The sequence below is a fragment of the Oratosquilla oratoria genome, chromosome 13 (genome assembly GCF_046742065.1).
Source record: "Oratosquilla oratoria isolate Oo_2021 chromosome 13, ASM4674206v1, whole genome shotgun sequence".
NCBI lineage: Eukaryota > Metazoa > Arthropoda > Malacostraca > Stomatopoda > Squillidae > Oratosquilla > Oratosquilla oratoria.
Genome location: NC_134789.1, coordinates 314,999 through 338,020, shown reverse-complemented (window position 1 = coordinate 338,020; position 23,022 = coordinate 314,999). Strand labels below are relative to the sequence as shown.

At 39.6% G+C, this 23,022-nt stretch overlaps 1 protein-coding gene across 3 annotated transcripts in view; it reads right to left on the bottom strand.

Annotated features, from left to right (window-relative positions):
* Naglu (N-acetyl-alpha-glucosaminidase) overlaps positions 1–23,022 on the bottom strand; it is a 192,890-nt gene that overhangs the window by 7,450 nt on the left and 162,418 nt on the right. For all 3 annotated transcript variants that reach the window (XM_076196766.1, XM_076196765.1, XM_076196764.1), the window contains 3 exons: positions 16,283–16,403; positions 5,561–5,828; positions 4,997–5,118 (listed from right to left, as the gene is read on the bottom strand). In XM_076196766.1, coding sequence (XP_076052881.1) covers positions 4,997–5,118; positions 5,561–5,828; positions 16,283–16,403 — 511 coding nt within the window. The remainder of the gene's footprint in view (positions 1–4,996; positions 5,119–5,560; positions 5,829–16,282; positions 16,404–23,022) is intronic.

The following is a 23,022-nucleotide window of genomic DNA, read 5'->3' as shown; positions in this document are numbered from 1 at the left end:
GGCAAAAAACAAGGTGGAGTCATGTTCCTAGCTAAGAAAAACTTAAATGTGATGAAAGTTACATATGGAAAAGGGTAGAGATGATCTCAATAAGATAGCGACATAAAAAGCAGAAAGTTTGCAGTGATTTATATGACCCCAAAAACGAGGTCTTGGAGAGAGATTATTCCAAAATGTTAGAGGATATGAGAACTTCATTAAACAAGATGCTGAAGGACAGAAATAAAGCAGTACTTATGGGAGATTTTAATAGCAAAGAAATATGTTGGGAAGAGATGATAGTGAAGGGTGGAGAGGATCAATGGGGAAATGTATTACTCAACATGACTATAGAATATACAATGACACAATGGTTCAAAGAAAACACTAGATTTAGAAATAATGAAGAACCATCTAGACTAGATTTATCATTCATGTCAGAACATGAAACTGTAGACAAAATTGAATACAAGACACCAATTGCAAAGAGTGATCACATACTACTCAAGTTAGAACTAAAGGAGGAAATATATATATTGAGAGAAGTGAGAAACACAGGAAAGGAAGACTGATATATATAGTAAAATGGACTTTGAGAAACTTAGAAACTTTTTTTCTTAAATTGAAATGGGAAAAATTCTACAATGAAGAAACACAAGTGGAAGAAAATTGGATTCCTATGAAAATCTACAAAAAAAAAAAAAAAAAAAAAAAAAGGATAAATATGTCCCAAAGCAAAAACAGGAAAAGGTGTATATTAAGTGCTGGTTTAATAGGTGCAGCAAAGCAAAAGACAGAAGAGATAAAGCTTGGAAAAGATGGAGGAAAGACAAAAAACCTAGAAAGTGGCAAATATATATTAATCAAAGGAACGAATAAGTAAAAATAAGCAGGGAAGATAAAAGAAACTATGAAAAAGACATAATAGAAAAATGTAAGGATCAGCCAAAACTATTCCATAGATATGTAAATGGTAAACTGAAAAATAAACAGGAAATAGTGAAACTACACCAAAGGAATACAGAATACACAGATGATACAGAAATGGCTGAAGTCATGAGTGAATACTTTGTCAATTTCACTAGAGCAGTGGTTGCCGCTCCCTAGACTGTCTGTCTGAGCACTCCTGAGAGCAGTGGTTCTTAACCTATGGTTCAGTGGTTCCTTGTGGCCCACCATGGTTCACAAATAGTGCTACAAATAAAAAACTAGTGATAGTGGATAAACAAGGGTTCTATTCACTAGTGATGGGATTTCTAGGAAGCTAAAGAACAGCAGTACATAAGAATGGGGTATATAAGGAAAGAGGTTGAGAACCCCTGCACTAGAGAAAAAAATGCAACATTGGGATGAAGGGAGAGAAGTGAAATCCCTCCCATGAGGGAAATAACTGTAACAAAACTGATTCCAAATATCAAAAATAAATCATACGAAAATCGACTAAAACATTTGAATCTGTTTTCCCTAAAAAAACGTAGACTCAGAGGTGACTTGATACAGGTCTTTAAGATTTTAAAGGGAATTGACATCAAAAGTGACAAAATTTTTACATTGAATGAGAATCAGACAAGAAACAATGGTCTCAATCTGTCCGGAAATAGATTCAATTTGGAAGTGGGTAGAAACAACTTTGCCAACCGTGTAGTTAATGAATGGAATAAACTTCCTGCACAGGTAGTGCAATGTAGTTCAATTTGAAGCTTTAAGAATCATTTAGATAAACACCTAAGCAAGATGCTGTAATGATTATAATTTATTTTATATTGTTTTTGTTTTGTTATCATTTGTCTGTCTGATTTTCATTTATTATTAGTTATATGTCAATTTATTATTATTTACTATTTACCTGTTTGTTTATTATTTAACTATACCTATGCATTTATTTATGTATTATATTTGTTATTTACATTATTATAGTTTTCATTTATCATTTTATAATTATTATGATTTTTTTTTTGCATCCGACCTAGATATGGACCAAAAGGTCTCCTGTCGGCATGCTCCACCTTTGCAATCCTTCTAAGCTACTAGAAGTGGCTGGATGACTGCATTACAGATAACTGTCGAGGATGCAACACTTCATCCCATACAACACATTATGGAAGACTGTATTGTACACAATTACCCATGCCAACAAAACAATATACATTCTATAGAGGATTTGTGGGAAAACTCCATTCCAACTGTGGTGTTCCTCAGAAAGATGGAATTGCTCGGCTAGACAGTCTAGACTCTAGGGAATGACAACAACAACAATCTCCAATCTTCTGCCATCACCCTCACATTTACCTCCCATACCATCCCATGTCCACATTGAACAGCCTTGGTGATATAACGTAACTTTGGTGCAACCCTACCTTCACCTCAGAACCCTCATTTTCACCATTCCCAACCCTAACACAAGCTAGAGCTCATATACAAGCTTTTGATTGCCCTTAACAGCTTTCCCTCTATCCCATATATCTGCAAAATTTCCCACACTGCCTTCCTGTCTACCGTCATAAGTCTTCTCTAAATCCATAAAGGTCAGATAGAAATCTTTACTTTTTGCAAAACTAACAAATCTGCTTTACCACAAAAATTTCATCCACATCTCTACTTTTCCTATATCCACCCTATTCCTCACCAATTACTTCCTTTGTTCCTCTATTAATCCTCTCAAATGTAACTCCAACTATACTCAATGAATTGATCCCTCTAAAACTACTATATTCACATTAGTCCCCTATTTCTTTGTAAAGTAGAACTATACAAGCAGTCCTCTGGCACATTCTTCTCCCTCTGGCACACACTAAATAACCTCACTAGCCAATCCACTATAACTGTTCTTCCTTTTGTCAGAGACCCATCCAGACCATGTGCCAAACCAATTTTCATAATTTTCCATTCTCTTTATATCTCATCTTTTCCTATAGCCCTGTCATTTTCCTGGCCCCTCCCACTGCCACAATAAATTAATTCCTAACCTCCTCCACATTCAATAATTCTCTGAAATGCTCTACCCATCTTCCCCTTACTGCCTTCACTCCCATTAGGATCTGTCCATCTCCCCTCTTTACCATTTCCTCTATACCTGACATCCCCCAACTCTCTTCACTTCCTTCCAATACATATTTTTATTGTTTTTAAAATAGTCTGTCAAACTCCTACCCATTTTACATCTGCTTGCTTTGCCTCCTTTACCTTACATTTTGCTTCTGTTCTCATTCTTCTCATACCTCTCATATACTTCACTAGTTCTACCTTGCAACCAATCCATATATATTTGCTTCTCTTTTACTGTGGTGTTCCCTCTTCAACCCACCATTCCTTACTCCTTTTATTCCCTCTCATCCTCCTCTTCCAACACACCATATTTGCACACTGTCACTTCCTCCCTGATACATACCCATTCTTCATATACTACCTCCCCTCTATTCTTCACCACCTCCCATATTTCTCTCAGTTTCTCTTAATATTTTTCTCCTTTTCCCTCATTCAATCTGTTAACTCTCAACACCTCTCTACCTCCCACTCTTTTCCTCCATTCCCAATTTCCCTTCTATCAAAAAATTATCAAAGCATCCAGAACTCTTCCTACCCTTCCTTTGGATACCCCTACATAGACCATTAATGCCCAGTCAACAACCTTTTTGTCCACCACCCTTTCCCATGCATACTTATGCTTGTCTATTTTCTTAACACTATGTTTGCTCTTATCAATTCCCTTTCTAAATACATCTCCAACATTGTTGTTCCACCAAGGTCCTTACCTGGCTCCCCAAACCTCCCTAATACTCCATATATTGGCTCATCACATTCTCTAGGAGTGAGATTTCCTAACATCACTACATTCACAATCTTCCCAAAACTCAAAATACTCATTTATGATATATTCAAAAAGCCTCCATTTCTTCTTCACTTTCCTCACTACCAGGTCCATATGTACTCACAAAAATCCACATCTCCTATCTCAGTTTCACTTACCCTCCAATCCACCACATTTTTTCCTATCTCATCACTTACTAGCAGAGCCACTCCTTCCCTCCCTCGCCCCCTCATCACAATTAGATAAATATACACACCTACACACCAAAGGCCTTTTCTCCTTTATAATGGGGATGGCTGAGCTGTGGCACTCACTCACATCACACACAATAAAAACCCATTTTAATCACCCCTGCTATCTCAGCACTTCTAGAATAAAGGGTCATTCCTAACCTCCTTCACACAGACTGAGTCAAAGTCAATGCAGTGAGGCACACCTCTTTCACAGCAGGGCCCAATAGCTGGAGGTGGTTTATTCCCATCACTTCATTATATCTTCAGGACCATTAACCAGTCAATATGGGGCTGAGGGTTTATAGTCCTTGAAACTTGTGGCAACATTATTATTGCTTCTGACCCAGGGCAGTGGACAAGATGCAGGGATGACCCATCATCCAGGAGGTACCAAGATAAGAGGGAGGGAAGAGGGTAGAGGGGAGTGGAGTTTGTAGGGGATGGAATGGGTGGGAGTGGTTTCTATGCCTGTCTTTTGGCTACCTCCCATGTAAGGGGAAAAAAAGCTTTTGGTATATGTATGTAGTAGTAGTAGTAGCACTAGTAGTAGTAGTTGTAGAAGTAGTAGTAGCAGTAGTAGTAGTGGTGGTAGCAGTAGTAGTAGTACAAAACAAATATTTCTTACTGACAAATACTATTTCACCAGAAACCCCCATAAATCAACCCAGTAAAAAATAAATCACTCCCAACACAGCAACAGTGACAATAGCATTCCTGTGCTTAGGTCATCATCTTGCACTTAAACAGTACTAGCACAAAATCTATCAAACAAAAGACAATCAATGCTCTAGATGCAACCACCACACAAACATATTATCATATATTTTTCTACATTCCAAGCAGTTCCACAAAATCTCTTTGCCAAATGAAAAGTGGCTGTACTGGCAACTATTATTAGTTTCTTTGAGCTGCAGGTCTCTGGTACCAGGAAATGAGGGAAAAGATTGATTGATCCCTAGTAAGGAAGTTTGTTTACCTGATAGTAATATATCTCTCTATTGACATTGTTGAATCTAGAACTATAGGTGTGCAGCAGCTTGTCGGTGAAGACAGGGCGGTATTTCGTGTAGAGGTGCTGAACGATGGTCAGGACATCACCTGTGAGTGCAGAAATAATGTAAAAATCAACATTTAGTATAATTTCCAAGAATATCAGACACTTCCATATGCAGATAAACTACCAATAATTAAACAACGCCATAATTAAAAGATAGTTGCCACAAATATACGAAAGTACCTCAAACAGTTTATAAAAATGGTACAAAGTAAAATGTCTATATCCCTCTAAACAAAAATGTTCAGTAACATTGCTCTACTTTCAGTCAATGACATAGAAATAGTTCCACATTAATAAAATTCACATATCATTCCATGGTTTCTTCCTAGAGAAATCTATGAAAAGGCCCATGGACAATCATCAACTGCTGTGGGGCTGCAGGTTTCCAGTCAGCAAAACTCAAGGCAACAATTGGATTGATTTTTAGTTTTCAGCATAGAGTTTTAAGAGAAAGTCTAAGGATTAGAGAACATATTAACTTACCTTGAGGTTTGGATGGGTAGGTTTTGTTTACTCCCATGGAAAATGGCTGCTCAACCTTTTCAAAAACTTCATTATTGAAAACTGTTTGATTGAAGGGCTTGTCAACCTGTAAACATTCTTCCAAATATTGAAGAAACAGGTGCCATCTTGGTTTAAAGTAGTTAGATGTTATTCCTGACCACTGCTTAACAGCATAGTCAAGAATTTCTCCATTGGGGCCCCAGATAGACACTTGGCTTAAGGCATTGGTCACATAAAGCTGACGTTCCTAATTAAAGGAAAATAATAAATTATTAGTCAACCTTAGTCAAGATTTGGTTAGGACACATGGAAAGAATGAGTGAAGAAAGATTAGCAAAAGAGGTGTGGAAAGCAGAGGTGGATAAAGTGAACTTGAGGGGACAATTGAGAATGATATGGATGGATGGGGTGAAAGGGGTTTTGAGCAAGAGGGGAGTGTCTATTGAGCAAGGAAGGGAGAAGGCAAGGGATAGGGTTGAGTGGAGAATGGTTATGTATGGATGATATTTTGATGCATCCCAATGGGATTTCTCCCCATCTTCTCTATTTTCTGCATGAGAGGACAGAGAGGGGGGTTTCACCATGTAAGTGAAATGGGCCTGCTATCAATGTGCTGTGCCTTGCTGCATTGCTTCTGACCCAGAGAGTGGGTAGGAGACAGGGATTACCCTTCATCCACCAGGAGCTAAGATAAGAGGGAAACAAGGGTGTGGATGAGAGTGGAATGAGTGGGAATAGGTGTGTGGATTTGACTTGGCTAGCTCCCTTATAAAAGGAAAGAAACCCTTGGTATATAGATTAGAATGGAATAGAATTAGTCAACCTGAATAAGTATATGTCTGGTGCTATGTGACATGTCTGCATGTGGTAGCACTGCTGACCAGAAATGGATAGAGAATACAATGGGGAAGACCCAGATGCTTCCCAGCCACAAATGTGTCAAAATGCCTCTGAAAAAAGGTGCAGTCCTGAGGAGTTGGTAATTGGTCTCAAGATTGAGCCTAAAAACTCGCTCAAAATATCCTCTCTATAACTTCCTACAAACCTACCTCCTCCCCTCTTTATCATTCTTTTATGTATATATATATATATTCCCCACCCCAACGCACCTGTAATCTAGGGCCTGCCTTCCCACACTTCCTTCCAGCTGGAGACATACAATCCAATCCAGGCCCACATATGTTCCACATGCACAAAACTTATACATTTTTCAAACACATTCATCAAGTACAGCACAAGCTAGACAGGATCCATCTCATAGATGCTACCCTTAAAAAGAAAAGAAAAGAAAAAGAAAAAAAAATCTCTTACAAGAAATGTACACAATAAGACTAGATGTGTCATAATTGTTGGTTAGCAGACATGCTAACAAAATGACCTCCTTTCATAAATACATACATACATATACCAATGGTTATTTCCCCCTTATAAGGGAGGTAGCCAAAAAACAAAAGCATAAAATCCACTCCCATCCATTCCATCCCCACATACTCTACTCCCATCCACCCCCCTCCCTCCCTCCCTCTTATCTTGGCTCCTCCTGGATGATCGGTCATTCTTGTACCTTGTCCACTGCCCTGGGTCAGAAACAGTGTAGCAAGACAGCACATCCATAGCAAGGTGGCTTCATTTAATAGGCAACCCCCCTCTCCACCATCCCCTCATGCAGAAAAAGAGAAGACAGGGAGAAATCCCTTTGGCATCAAATTATCATTCACACAAAGATATGTCACCAGACAAGCATATTAACAAAATAGCTGGAGAAACCTACAATTTCCTGAGATCAATAAATATGGCCTTTAACTACTTGGATGAGGTAATGGTAAAGAAAATATTAGTCACACTGATAAGACCAAGATTGGAGTACACTGTGACACTATGGACACCAAGCACAAAAAAGAATATAAAGAAATTAGAAAGAATCCAAATAGCAATGACAAAGATGGCACCAACACTTTCAAAATTGACATAAAAGATTATCCAAACTGGAACTACCAACCCTGGAACAAAGAAAAGAAAGAGGAGATCTATTGGCCATTTACAGAATCATGAAAAGTATGAAAGTCCTTGACAGAGAAGATTTATTAAAGTGGGATAAATGAAAAACAAAAGGACATGAAAAGAAACTCAAAAAGGATAGTTATAGAAGAGATCTGAAAAAAAAAGTTTCCCACACAGAGTGGTGGATGTCTGGAACAAATTGGACAAAACAATAGCATGTGCAAAAACCATACAAGAATTTAAGAACAAACTAGATGCTGAAAGATACAAAGACAGGTCACTATGAGCATAGCTCCCCTCCCGTATAATACAACTAGGTAAAACTAGGTACAACTAGGTATATACATACAGTGGCCGCGAAAAGTTTGGGCGCAAAATTATAGGCTCCCCAACTTTCAGCTAAACTCAAAACATGCGAAAAATACAACTTTCCGCCCAAACTTTTCGTTATTTTTCAATGCTAGCGTTTGTACCCGTATTTAGCCGAGACAATACGCACTACTTAGCAACTCTGTTTAGGCGCACTCGATGTCACGTGGAGTCAGTTTCTAAACATCTCTCACGGGGAGTAGTCTTTTTTTTTGCGGTGGTCTCTGTTTTTGTGCCTTGATATCTCCGTAATGGGAAGTGGTAAAGAGCTGGGAAGAGACACAGTTGTTACAATCATAACCCTCTATAAGGAGGTTTATAAGTGTAAAGATATTGCTACTCGTGTGGGAATTGGAGTGCGTCAAGTGCAAAAGTAGACCAAGAAATTTCGAGACGGAGGAAGTAACATCATTCCTACTCCAAAGCATCGCTCTGGTCGGCCAAGGAAGATATCAAATCGTATTTCTACGGTTATTATGAGTCAGTTAAATAAAGATCAAACTCTCACAGATCGAAAACTGAAAGAAAATAACCCTGCACTGCTGCATGATGTGTCTTTAAGAATTATTTCTGATAATTTATCAAAAGATTTAAAATACTGTAGATGCTGTGCTAAAGTTCTTCCCCTCCTAAGTGCAAAAAACATATGTGATTGCATAGGATTTTGTAAGAAATATAAGGACTGGTCCTTAGAAGACTGGGAACGAGTATTGTGGAGTGATGAGTCAACGTTTGTGGTGTCGTCGGGCTGCAGGTCGAAGCGTGTGAGGCGCCCCAGGGGGTCTGACCCTAATGACCCTCACTATACAGCTAAAGTGGTGAAACATGCTGCAAGTGTTATGGTGTGGGGATGCTTTGCATTTGGTGGAGTTGGCAATTTAGTGTTTCTTGCACAAAATGAGAGTGTAAATCAGCACACTTATTTCGAGTTATTGTGTGATAACCTGCCTGAAAGTTTTGAAAAGTGCAATGCTAGTTGGTTTATGCAGGACGGAGCTCCTGCTCACACAGCTCGGTCTGTTACCCAATGGTTAGAAGACTGTGGTGTTGATTACTTCAAAAAATGGCCTGGAAATTCTCCAGACCTAAATCCCATTGAGCACGTATGGCATATAATTAAAAAACAGCTAAGCTAAAAACAGAAATACAGGATATTTGGGATAATATTATTCCTCAACACGTACAAAACCTGGCAAGATGCATCCCGGCACGTTTGGAGAAGGTCATAAAGCTTAAAGGAAAATCGCTTGGTAAATAAGGTATGTAATAAGCCATTTATAGGTCTTTAAATGATTATTTAAATGTCACAAGTGTTTACATTTGTTACGCGCCCAAACTTTTCGCGGCCACTGTACTCTCTCACCCTCCATCCCCCACCCACTCCCTTCCATGCATCACAGCATCATCCATACACAACCATTCTCCATTCACCCCTATCTTCTGTCTTCTCCCTTCCTTCCTCAACAGACATTTCCATCTTTCCCATGCCCCTTTTATCCCATCCATCCATCTCATCCTTGGTTGCCCCCACATGTTCACTCCTTCCGCCTCTGCCTTCTACACCTCTTTTACTAATCTTTCTTCACTCATTCTTTCCACGTGTCCAAACCATCCCAATACTCTTTTAACAACCCTATCTCCCAACTCCCTTTCCACCCCTGTTCTCCTCCTCACCTTTGTTTCTCACTCTATCCAGCCTAGTAACCCCTATCATACTTCTCAGGCACCTCATTTCACCCAACTAAAAGTGGCATATACAAATATCAATGGCATGACCTCTGGAATCAATAAACTAAATGACTATCTAGAAACAGAAAAACCTGACATCATAGGAATAATAGAGACAAAATTGAAAGGACCTCTATCAACAAGCATAGTGGAACATAGTCTATACAACCACTGGGTGAAAAATAGAAAAGACAAGCAGGGAGGTGTCATGATATTGACCAAAATGGGTCTAAATGTGACAAAGATTATTGAAGGCCAAGGCAATGTAGAATTAATTATGATCAAAATTGCAAACAAAAAGATGAAAAGCAGAAAATTTGTAGCAGTGTATGTACCACCAAAAACACATGTGTGGTCAGACAGTAAACATTCCAAATTATTGGAAGGCACAATGATTGTGCTAAGCAAGTTACTGAAAGAGGGTGGAAACATAGTAATCATGGGCAATTTTAATGCAAAATACATAATCTGGGAAGAAATGATAGTTAAGGGGGGAAATGAACTTTGGAGCAACAATCTACTGGATATGACCATTGAATACACCCTAACAAAATGGGTTAAGGAAAATACTAGATATAGAAACGATGAGGAACCATTGAAACTAGACTTAATACTAACTTCTGAACCAGATATTGTGAACAAAATGGAGTGTAAAACACCAAGTGGAAAGAGTAACCATATACTAATAGAGTTTGAATTAAAAGAACAGAACAATGTAGACAGGAATGACAAACATAGAAAAGGAAGATTAATGTACAACAACAAAATGGATTTTGTTAAACTAAGAAAAATTTTCCAAAACACAAACTGGGATAAATTCTCTAAAGAGGAAACAAAGACGGAAGACAAATGGAACATATTCAAAGAAAAGTACAAGGAATTAACAAATATGTACCAAAAAAGAAATAAAAAGAGATTTATATAAAGTGTTGGTTTAACAAAAGGTGTAGTGAGGCTAGAGACAGGAGAAACAAAGCCTGGAAAAAATGGAAAAGAGATAAAAAAAAACATCCAAATGGCTAACATATAAATCTTTGGAATGAATATGTGAATATATGTAGGAAAGAAAAAAGAAATTATGAAAAAGATATTATAGCAAATGTAAGGACCAACCTTTTACAGATATATAAATGAAAAACTAAAGGATAAACATGAAATGGTGAAAAGGCATGGAGATAAAGAATATATAGATGACACAGAGATGGTAGAAGTTATGATCAGACATTTTAGATCTGTTTTTACAATTGAGAGCTCACAATCTTGGGAAGATGGACAACAAGAAAGATCACCCATGATGAAAGACATAAAGGTAACACAAAAAGAAATAAGAGACCAGATAAAAAACCTAGATGTTAGGAAATTGCATGGACCAGATGAAATCGCAAATTGGATACTGAAAGAGTGTATAGATGAACTGACAGATAAACTATACAAGATAACTGACTTCTCACTCAAAGAGAGAAAGGTTGCTGCAAGATTGGAAAGATGCAAACATAGTACCAATATATAAAGGAGGAAATAGGGAAGATCCTACAAACTTCAGACTGGTATCCCTTACAAGCACAGTAGCAAAAATATGCAAAAAGGTCATCAGAAACAAATGGACCAAACACTTGGAAGAAAATAAAATAATAAACCCCAAACAATTTGGCTTTAGAAGTGGAAGATCGTGCACCACAAACCTAATCTGCTTTTACTCGAGATTGAGATAATATAAGAAAGAGATGGCTGGGCATATTGTATCTTCTTGGATTTGCAGAAGACATTCAACAAAGTACCACATAAAAAATTAATAAGAAAAATTGAAATAATAGGAGGAATACAAGGTAAACTGATGGAATGGATGAAGGATTTCTTAATTGGGAGAAAAATGAGAGTGGTGCTTAGAGACAAAAATTTGAACTGGGAAGATGTAAAAAGTGACGTCCCACAAGGCTCTGTACTGGCTCCTTTAATGTTTGCCATATATATAAATGATATGGATGAGGGAGTAAACTGTTATATGAACTTCTTTGCTGATGATACCAAATTACTCAAGAGAGTAAGAACAGAAGAAGATTGCATATCGCTACAAGAAGACCTAGACAAAATATAGAAATGGAGTCAGAAAAGTGAAATGAACTTCAACATTAAGAAATGTAGCATAATGGAATTTGGAAAAAGTAAAAATAGAGTATTGGGACAGTATAAAATTGGAAACAAAGAAGTCAAAAAAGTTGATTCAGAGAGGGACCTGGGAGTAATCATCTCAAGTGACTTGACACCTGATAAACATGTCAATAAATTATTTGGAAAGACTTATAACTTATTGAGGTCAATTAAAGTGGCCTTTGACTACATAGATGAGGAGATGGTTAAAAAAGTAGTGGTTACATTGATAAGACCTAAACTAGAATATGCTGCAACACTATGGGCACCTAGCACAAAGAAGAACATAAGAAAGTTAGAGAGAATACAAAGAGCAGCAACAAAGATGGCGCCTACATTGACAAACCTGACATATGAACAAAGATTGGAAAAATTACATCCATCATCACTGGAACAGCGAAGAGAAAGAGGCAATTTGTTGACCATTTTCACAATTATGAAAGGGATGGAAATTCTCGACAGAGACGACTTATTAAAGTGGGACAGAAGAGAAACAAGAGGACACAAAAAGAAACTAAAGAGAGACAGCTACAGAAGAGACCTGAAAAAGAATAGCTTCCCACATAGAGTGATTGATGTCTGGAACAAACTGAATGGAGTATCAGTGAATGCCAAAACTATACACATACATATACCAAAGGCTTTTCCCCCCTTACACAGGGGGGTAGCCAAAAAGAAAAAGGCATAGAAACCACTCCCACCTATTCCACTTCCCACATATTCCACTCCCCTCCACCCTCCTCTTATCTTGGCACCTCCTAGATGACAGGTCATCCCTGCATCCTGTCCACTGCCCTGGGTCAGAAGCAGTGTTGCAAGACACAGCACATCCACAGCAAGGCTGCTTCATCAAATCGGCAACCCTCCCCTCTCTGTCCCCTCATACAGAAAAGGAGAAGACGGGGAGAAATCCCTTTGGGCTGCGTCAAATTTTTTCTCATACATACTTCCTCACCTCCCATCTCCCACCCACTCCCCCTCATGCATCACAGCATCATCCATACACAACCCTTCTCCAATCACCCCTATCTTCAGTCCTCTCCCGTCCTTCCTCCACAGACATTCCTCACTTTTGTAAGGCCCCTTTCACCCCATCCATCCATCTCATCCTGGGACACCCCTTCATATTCACTCCTTCCACTTCTGCCTTCCATACTTCTTTTACTATTCTTTCTTCACTCATTCTTTCCATGTGTCCAAACCATCCTAATACTCTTTCATCAACCCTATCTCCCAGCTCCCCTTCAACCCCTGTTCTCCTCCTCACCTCCTCATTTCTCACTCTATCTAGCCTAGTAACCCCTATCATACTTCTCAGACATTTCATCTCAAACACATTAAAACCCCTTCTCTCTTATGTTCCGTGCTTCTGACCCGTACAGTGCTGTTGGCACAATCACTCCTTCATATAACCTCCTCTTAGCATCCATTCCCAGATGTCTATTTCTCATTACACTTTTTAATCCACCAAGGCATTTACTCGCTTCTCTCAATCTACATTCTACCTCCACCCCCACTCCTCCCTTTCCTGCCACATTTGCACCCAATTATCTAAAGCTATCCACTTCCTCCAGTCTTTCACCCTTTATGCTCACTTCCAGCCCTTGTACATCTTATCACCTTACTTTTGCCCACATTTATCTTCAGCTTCCTTCTTTCACACACCTTCTCAAACTCTGTCACTAACTTCCTCAATCCCTCCTCTGATCCTGCTACAAGTGCAGTGTCGTCAGCAAACAAGAACTAGCTCACCTCCCACCTTTCTCCATTTTCTTTAACTATCTCCAACCCGACACACTACCCTTGCATTAACCTCTCGCACCAACCCATCCCTGTAAATATTGAATAGCCAGAGTGACATAACACATCCCTGATGAAGTCCCACCTTTACCTCAAACCATTCACTCTCTCCATTTCTAATCCTAACACAAGCTCTACTACTCTTGTAGAAACACCATTATCTATACACAACCCCTCTCCATTCACCCCTACCTTCTGTCCTCTCCTGTCCTTCCTCCACAGACATTCCTCTCTTTTGTAATGCCCCTTTCACCCCATCCATCCATCTCATCCTAGGATGGCCCCTCATATTCACTCCTTCCACTTCTGCCTTCCACACTTCTTTTACTAATCTTTCTTCACTCATTCTTTCCATGTGTCCAAACCATCCTAATACTCTTTCATCAACCCTATCTCCCAGTTCCCTTTCCACCCCTGTTCTCCTTCTCACCTCCTTATTTCTCACTCTATCCAGCCTAGTAACCCCCATCATACTTCTCAGACATTTCATATCAAACACATTCAAACTCCTTCTCTTCCTCTCTCATGTTCCATATTTCTACCCCATACAATGCTGTTGGCACAATCACTCCTTCATATAACCTCTTAGCATCCATTCTCAGAAGTCTATTTCTCATTACACTTTTCAATCCACCAAGGCATTTACTCCTTTCTCTCAATCTACATTCTACCTCCACCCCCACTCCTCCCTTTCCTGCCACATTCGCACCCAAGTATCTAAAACTATCCACTTCCTCCAGTCTCTCACCCTTAATGCTCACTTCCAACCTGCTGTCACTCTCTCCCCTTGTACATCTCATCACCTTACTTTTACCTACATTTATCTTCAGCTTCCTTCTTTCACACACCTACTCAAACTCTGTCACTAACTTCCTCAATTCCTCCTCTAATCCATAAAAGCCCAAAAAAACATCCTTACCTTTTCCTATAGCTTTCTCACATATCTGTCTTACCACAAAAATCTGATCTACACATCCCCTACCTGTCCTAAACCCACACTGTTCCTCACCAATTACTCCCTCTCTTCCTCTCCTAATCCTCTCAATCAAGACCCATAAGCCTTCCCAACTACACTCAACAAGCTGATCCCTCTGAAACTACTACACTCACACTTGTCCCCCTTTCTCTTGTAAAGCAGAACTATACAGGCACTCCTCCAGCACTCTACCCTCTCTTAAACAATAAATAAATAACCTCATCAGCCAGTCCACCATAACTGTACCTCCTTTCTTCACACATTCTGCATGGCATCCGTCCAACCCAGGTGCCTTACCTGCTCTCATCATCTTAACAGCTGCTTTCACTTCATCCTTCCCTATTTCTCCTTCATTTTCCTCACTCATCACTCTCATTTTCTTAGTGCTGCCCACTGCAACTACCTTTCCCTCCCTATCCTCCTTCACATTTAGCAACTCCCTAAATACTCTGCCCACCTTCGTCTCACTGCCTTCTCTTCCATTATCATCTCTCCATCTGCACCTTTTACCTTTTCTTCTCTACTTGATTCACCTCCTCTTCCTCTTTTAATTTCCTTCCAAAACATCTTTTTATTACTTTCAAAAATTTCTGTCATACTCTTACCCCATATCACATCTGCTCTCCTCTTTGTTTCCTTTATCTTATGCTTAACTTCCCTTCTCTTTACTTTGTACCTCTCATACGATTCCCTTGTCCTAATTTATAGCCACTCTATGAATGCCTGCTTCTCTTCTACACCCTTCTTTGCTTCCTCTTGCCACCACTCACTACCCTTCCTTCTATTTCCTCCCAACCTCCTTGTTCCACACACCATCTTTGCACACCTTATGACTCCCTACTTGAACCATCCCCATTCCTCCTCCACTCCTAGTTCTAATCTATCCTTTACTCCTTCCCACTCCTCTCTCAGCTTCTCCTTATACTCATTCTCCTTTTTTTCCCTCATTTAAGCAGTTCACTCTAAGTACCTCCCTACCTTCTGCCCTTTTCTTCTTTCTCCACCTATTCTCCACTCTCAATTCATCTTCCACCAGAAAATGATCTGATATTCCACCACTCTCTCCCCTTAGGACATGTACATCCTTAACTCTTCCTACCATACTGCTGGTCACCACTATATAGTCCATTAACACGATTTCAAGAATAAATTGGATGTGGAGAGATACGAAAACAGGTCACTACAAGCATAGCTCTCATCCCGCAAAATACAACTAGGTAAATACATTCAAACTCCTCTTCTCTTATGTTCCATGTTTCTGCCCCATACATTGCTGTTAGCATTATCACTCCTTTATATAATCTCCTCTTAGCATCCATTCCTGAATGTCTATTTCTTATTACACTTTTTAATCCCTCAAGGCATTTACTCGCTTCTCTCAATCTACATTCTATTTCCATCTTTACTCCTCCCTTTCCCACCACATTTGCACCCAAGTGTAAACTTGTACACAAACACTTCCACTCACAGTGTGGGCTAGCTTCAGACTGATATCAAAACAGAGCACGGGAGACTGACCGCGCGGAGGCCCTCTCTCTCAGTGCTCTTACCGCCAAATTCAAATCATGTTAAATCGAAATTGTCGTGTTACTTAAACAATTTTCCTTAAAAATTAACTCATGTTAAATAAAAAATGCATTAGTTAAACTGTATATATATATGAACACCAGAAAGCCAACCTGTTCATTGACTGCCCATTCTTCAGCAGAGGTGATCCATTTGCCAAGGAGGAAATCTGGAGATGAAGCTAACAATTCCTCTAGATCATCCAGGAGTGCAAGCAAAATAAGACCAGTTTCGCTGTGAAGAAAGAAGTCAGAATTATTTACTAATTAGTACCACATAGGAATCATAATAACAGTGGTAGACTGGCAATAGAAATCAAACCATCTACAAGCTATTAATTGCGTACAAATTACAGAATATAACCCTGCCTAGGATAAGTGTCGGATACCTCAACTTGTCAACCAAGATATAAGGGAGAAGTTGAACATTTAATTTTGAGAACCCCACATTGGCATGTTGTCACAGCACAGACTGGCTAGGGTGAGTTGCAGGAGGAAGTCCAGGAGTGGCTGGAAGATTCTGGAGTGTCTGGGTACCACCACCAGAGGAGATAGCAGAGGAAGCGATGTGCCCTGAGACACCTATGGAAGAAGTGGAAGAAAACACCAAACTGGCCTTTCTATAGTTGCATGAATTGAGGCTGCTAACACTCTCCTAAGACTCAATGACAATGTGGGTATGCCTCTGGCTGACCACTATGTGCTGAGGGTTGTGAGGATGCAGCTTCTTCACCTTCAGGATCATAAGAATGTCCAACCAAAAATATCATAATTCTTTAAGACAGTCAGCAAAAGAATGCAGGCCCAGTCTGAGGAGTTAGCAGCTTTAACCACCTCTGAAGCATCCACCTCCTCCTTTGTTGTTGTTGTCGTTCCCTAGACTGTCTGTCTGAGCAGTCCCGTCTCCCCAAGGAATGCCATAGCCGAAACTGGGTTTTCCCACAAATCCTTTATAGAGCATATGTTGTGTTGTTTGCGTGCATGATTGTGTATAATGCAGTCTTCCATTATGTGTTGTATGGTATGGGGTGAAGTGTTACATCCTGGGCAGCTGTTCACAACGTGGTCATCCAGCCTCTTCTGGTAGCTTAGAAGTGCTGGGTGGTGACCGCACCGCAGTCTGGCCAAGTGGACTCTGTCCTTTCGTGGGAGAGAGGATTCAGAAGGGAGTATATCAGGGGGTCTATCCTTTGTTGCTATAGTTGCCTCCACAAGAAATTCATCACTTGCCTCCACCTCTCCAACATCCCCAACAAGAGGTGTGGGGGTCGAGGGTGGATGGAGTGAACTTTAGGGGATGACCGAGGACGAGATGGATGGATAAGGTGAAAGGGGCTTTGAGCAAGAGTGGAATGTCTGTTGAGCATGAAAGGGAGATGGTTGGGTATAGGGGTGAGTGGAGAATGGCTGTGTATGAATGATACTTTGATACACCATGAAAGGGATTTTCTCCCTATCTTCTCTCTTTTTTAGGTTGAGAGAGGAAGAGAGGAAGAGAGGGGGTTGGGAGGGGGAGCAGTTGTGTGTGGATGATATTTTGACACAACCCAAAGGAATTTCTCCCCATCTTCTCTATTTTCTGCATGAGGGGACAAAGAAGGGGATTCCCAATTATGTGAAGCAGCCTTGTTCTGAATGTACTGTGTCTTACTGCACTGCCTCTGACCTGGGCAGTGGGCAGAAGACCGGGATGACCCTTCATCTACAAGGAGCTTAAATGAGAGGGAAACAAGGGTGGTGGATGAGGGTGGAGTAGGTGGTAGTGGGTGCATGCCTTTGACTTAGCTATCTCCCTTGTAAGGGGGAAGAAGCAGAGAAAATATCACAATTGTACAGATAAGGTGCAAGTAGCTCTGAAAATGATGAGAACACATAAGGCATCTGGGTTAGATGGGTGTCATGTAGAGTGTCTGAAGAAGGGATGTATAGTAATAGTGGACTGGCTAGTGTATACTGGAAGGGAGCAATGTTCATTGGCACATGTCTCCTATTCTCTAATTTTCTAACATACATAGACTCAAATTCATGTACGGTTACAACTTAATCTATAGCTCTGAGTTCCAATCACCATATTTAGATATAAACTCATGCACTGTTTGAGTTTGGGCTATATCATCTTCTAAGCAATTCCACATACTTATGCATCTATATAGAAAACTGTATTTCTTCACATACTTTCAACATGTGGTCCGTCTTACTTCCATGAATTCTTATGGCCCTCCCTTCTTTAATAAAAAAAAAAATTCTTCTATCAATGCAATCTATCCCATTTAGTGACCTGAATATTATAATCATGTCACCTCTTTCTAATATATATATGAGAATATATTGTTGTCACTGCCGTAATGTGGAACTGATTATGATAAAGTTGAAAACAGTGACATGGAAAGTAGAAAATTTGTAGTAGTATATGTGCCCCCAAAAACACAGTCTTGGACAGAGAGCGATCATTCCAAAATGTTGGAAGACAAAGAATGCATTAATTGAATTACTGAAAGGAGGAAACAGTAATTATGGGTGACTTTAACTCTAAAGAAATATGTTGGGAAGAAATGACAGTGAAAGGTGGAGAAGACTTTTGGGTAAATATACTACTGGATATGACCATTGAATACACATTGACTCAATGGGTAAAAGAAAATATCAGAAATAGAAACAATGAAGAACTGTTGAGACTAGATTTAATATTTATATCAGAGCCTGAAATTGTAGATAAAACGGAATACAAGACACCAATTGGGAAGAGCGATCACATACCAATGGAGTTCAAACTAAAAGAATAAATTGATTTGAGAAAAAAATTAGAAACATAGAAAAGGAAGACTAATGTATAACAAAACAGATTTTGAGAAACTCAGAAAATTCTTTCAAAATGTAAATTGGGAAAACTTCTTAAATGAAGAAACAAAGATGGAAGAGAAATGGAACATTAAAAGAAACTTATAATGAGGGAATAGACAAATACATACCAACGAAGAGGCAAGAAAGGGTGTACATTAAGTGCTGGTATAACAAACAATAAGAGAGGAAGAGAGGAGTTTGAATGTGTTTGAGATGAAATGCCTGAGAAGTATGATAGGGGTTACTAGGCTAGATTGAGTGAGAAATGAGGAGGTGAGGAGAACGGAGATGGAAAGGGAGTTGGGAGATAGGGTTGATGAAAGAGTATTAGGATGGTTTGGACACATGGAAAGAATGAGAGAAGAAAGATTAATAAAAGAGGTGTGGAAGGCAGGGTGGAAGGAGTGAACATGAGGGGGTACCCTAGGATGAGATGGATGGATGGGGTAAAAGGGGCATTGGGAAAGAGGGGAATGTCTGTTGAGGAAGGACAGGAGAGGACAGAAGATAGGGGTGAATGGAGAATGGTTGTGTATGGATGATGATGTGATGCATGAGGGGGAGTGGGTGGGGGATGGGGGGTGAGGGAGTATGTATGAGATATACCAGTAAATTGACACAGCCCAAAGGGATTTCTTCCCGGCTTCTCCTTTTCTGTATGAGGGGACGGGGGGGTTGCCGAATTAATGAAACGGCCTTGCTGTGGATGTGCTGTGTCTTGCAACACTGTTTCTGACCCAGGGCAGTGGACAAGATGCAGGGATGACCTGTCATCCAGGAGGTGCCAAGATAAGGAAGGAAGAGGGGAGTGGAGTATGTAGGGGATGGAATGGGTGGGAGTGGTTTCTATGCCTTGTCTTTTGGCTGTCTCCCATGTAAGGGGGAAAAAAGCCTTTGGTATATGTATGTATGTACAACAAAAATGTAGTGAGGCTAAAGATAGAAGAGACAAAGCTTGGAAAAGATATATATATATAAGAAAAAAAAAAGAGTAAGTAGTAAATATATATCAAACTAAGAAATGAACGTGTAAAAATACAGGGAAGGAAAGAGAAACTGTGAAAGAGACATAATAGAAAAATGCAAGGTCCAACCTAAGCTATTCTACAAGTATGTGAATGGTAAACTAAAAGATAAACAATAGTAAAACTGTGTCAAGGGAATAATGAATATATAGATGTAGAAATGGCTGAAATTATGACCAAACATTTCAAATCTGTATTCACATAAGTACACAAAACTGGGAGGAAGGACAGAAAGATTTCCCCCCATGAAAGAAATAATTGTGACAAAGAAGGAAATAAGGGACTAAATAATAAACCTTGATGTTAGAAAATCACATGGTCCAGATGGAATTGCAAATTGGATACTAAAAGAATGTATAGATGAACTAGTGGACAAAATATATAAGATAATTGATTACTCACTCAAAGAAGGAAAGGTACCACAAGATTGGAAAAATGCAAATATTGTACCAATATATAAAGGAGGGGACAAGGAAAATCCAACTAACTATAGACCAGTCTCCCTTACAAGCACAATAGCAAAAATATGTGAAAAAGTTATCAAAAGTAGATGGATTAAACATATGGAAGAAAATAATATACTGAATCCAAAACAATTTGGATTTAGACATGGAAGATCATGTGCTACTAACTTGACTTGCTTTTACTCGAGGCTAAAAGAAATAATGCAAGAAAGGGATAAAGTACCACACAAAAAGCTACATAGAAACATTGAAACAATAGGTGGTGTACAAGGAAAGTTATTGGAATGGATGAAAGATTTCTTGAATGGGAGCAAAACGAGTGTGGTACTTAGAGACAAAAACTTAAACTGGAACGAAATGATAGGTGGAATCCCATAAGGACATTGGCTCCAATAATGTTTGCCATATATATAAATGACGGGTAGTGAGTGGTGGGATGAGGAAGCAAAGAAGGGTGTAGAAGAGAAGAAACAGGCATTCATTGATTGCCTACAAATTAGTATGAGAGGTACAAAGTAAAGAGAAGGGAAGCTAAGCATAAGATAAAGGATGCAAAGAGGAGAGCAGATGTGAAATGGGGTAAGAGTATGACAGAAAATTTTGAAAATAATAAAAAGATGTTTTGGAAAGAAATTAAAAGAGGTAGAGGTCAATCAAGTAGAGAAGAAAAGGTAAAAGGGTCAGATGGAGAGATGATAATGGAAGAGAAGGCAGTGAGAGGAAGGTGGGTAGAGTATTTTAGGGAGTTGCTAAATGTGAAGGAGGATTGGGAGGGAAAGGTAGTTGCAGTGGGAAGTGCTAAGAAAATGAGAGTGATGAGCAAGGAAAATGGAGGAGAAATAGGGAAAGATGAAGTGAAAGCAGTTGTTAAGGTGAGGAGAACAGGTAAGGCACCTGGGTTGGATGGATGCCATGCAGAATGTCTGAAAAAAGGAGGTACAGTGATGGTGGACTGGCTGGTGAGGTTATTTAATGATTGTTTAAGAGAGGGTAGAGTGTTCGAGGACTGGAGGAGTGCCTGTATAGTTCCGCTTTACAAAGGAAAGGGGGACAAGTGTGAGTGTAGTAGTTTCAGAGGAATCAGCTTGTTGAGTGTAGTAGGGAAGGCTTATAGGAGGGTCTAGAGAGAATTAGGAGAGGATCCAAGGAAGTAATTGGTGAGGAACAGTGTGGTTTTAGGACAGGTAGGGGTTGTGTAGATCAGATTTTTGTGGTAAGACAGATATGTGAGAAAGTTATAGGAAAAGCTAAGGATGTTTTTTGGGCTTTTATGGATCTGGAAAAGTTTTATGACAGGGTAGACAGGAAGGCACTGTGGGAGGTACTACAGATATATGGGATAGGAGGAAAGCTGTTAAGAGCAGTCAAGAGTTTTTATGAGAGTAGTAGAGCTAGTGATAGGATTAGAAATGGAGAGAGTGAATGGTTTGAGGTAAAGGTGGGACTTCGTTAGGGATGTGTTATGTTGCCCTAGCTGTTCAATCTATACATGGATGGGGTGGTGTGAGAGGTGAATGCAAGGGTGGTGGGTCAGGGGTCGGAGATGGTTAAAGAAAATGGAGAAAAGTGGGAGGTGAGCCAGTTGTTGTTTGCTGATGACACTGCGCTTGTAGCAGGATCAGAGGAGGGATTGAGGAAGTTAGTGACAGAGTTTGAGAAGGTGTGTGAAAAAAGGAAGCTGAAGATAAATGTGGGCAAAAGTAAGGTAATAAGATGTACAGGGGGAGAGAGTGACAGCAGGCTGGAAGTGAGCATTAAGGGTAAGAGACTGGAGGAAGTGGATAGTTTCAGATACTTGGGTGTGAATGTGGTAGGAAAGGGAGGAGTGGGGGTGGAGGTAGAATGTAGATTGAGAGAAGGGAGTAAATGCATTGGTGGATTAAAATGTGTAATGAGAAATAGACATCTGGGAATGGATGCTGAGAGGACATTATATAAAGGAGTGATTGTGCCAACAGCACTGTATGGGGCAGAAATATGGAACATAAGAGAGGAAGAGAGAAGGAGTTTGAATGTATTTACCTAGTTGTATTTTACGGGAAGGGGAGCTATGCTCGTGGTGTCCCGTCTTCATATCTCATTTTATCTAGACTGTTTTTAAATTCATGTATTGTTTTTGCACACACCACTTTTTCATCTACCTTGTTCCAGATGTCTATTACTCTGTGGGGAATGCTGTTCTTTTTTAGGTCCCTTCTATAACTGTCTTTCTTGATTTTCTTTCCATGTCCTCTTGTATGTCTACTATCCCATTTTATAAGATCCTCTCTATCAATAGTTTCTATGCCTTTCATGATTCTATAAATAGTTATCAAGTCTCCTCTCTCTCTTCTTTCGTCTAATGTCTGTAGCTCAAGTTTTGTTAGTCTCTCTTCATATGATAGTTCTGAGAGTGCTGGTGCTAATTTTGTAATTGCTTTTTGTATTCTTTCAAGTTTTGTTATACAGTTTTTTGTACTTGGTGACCACATCGTCGATGCATATTCCAATCTTGGTCTTATCAAAATAACTAGTATTTTCTTCA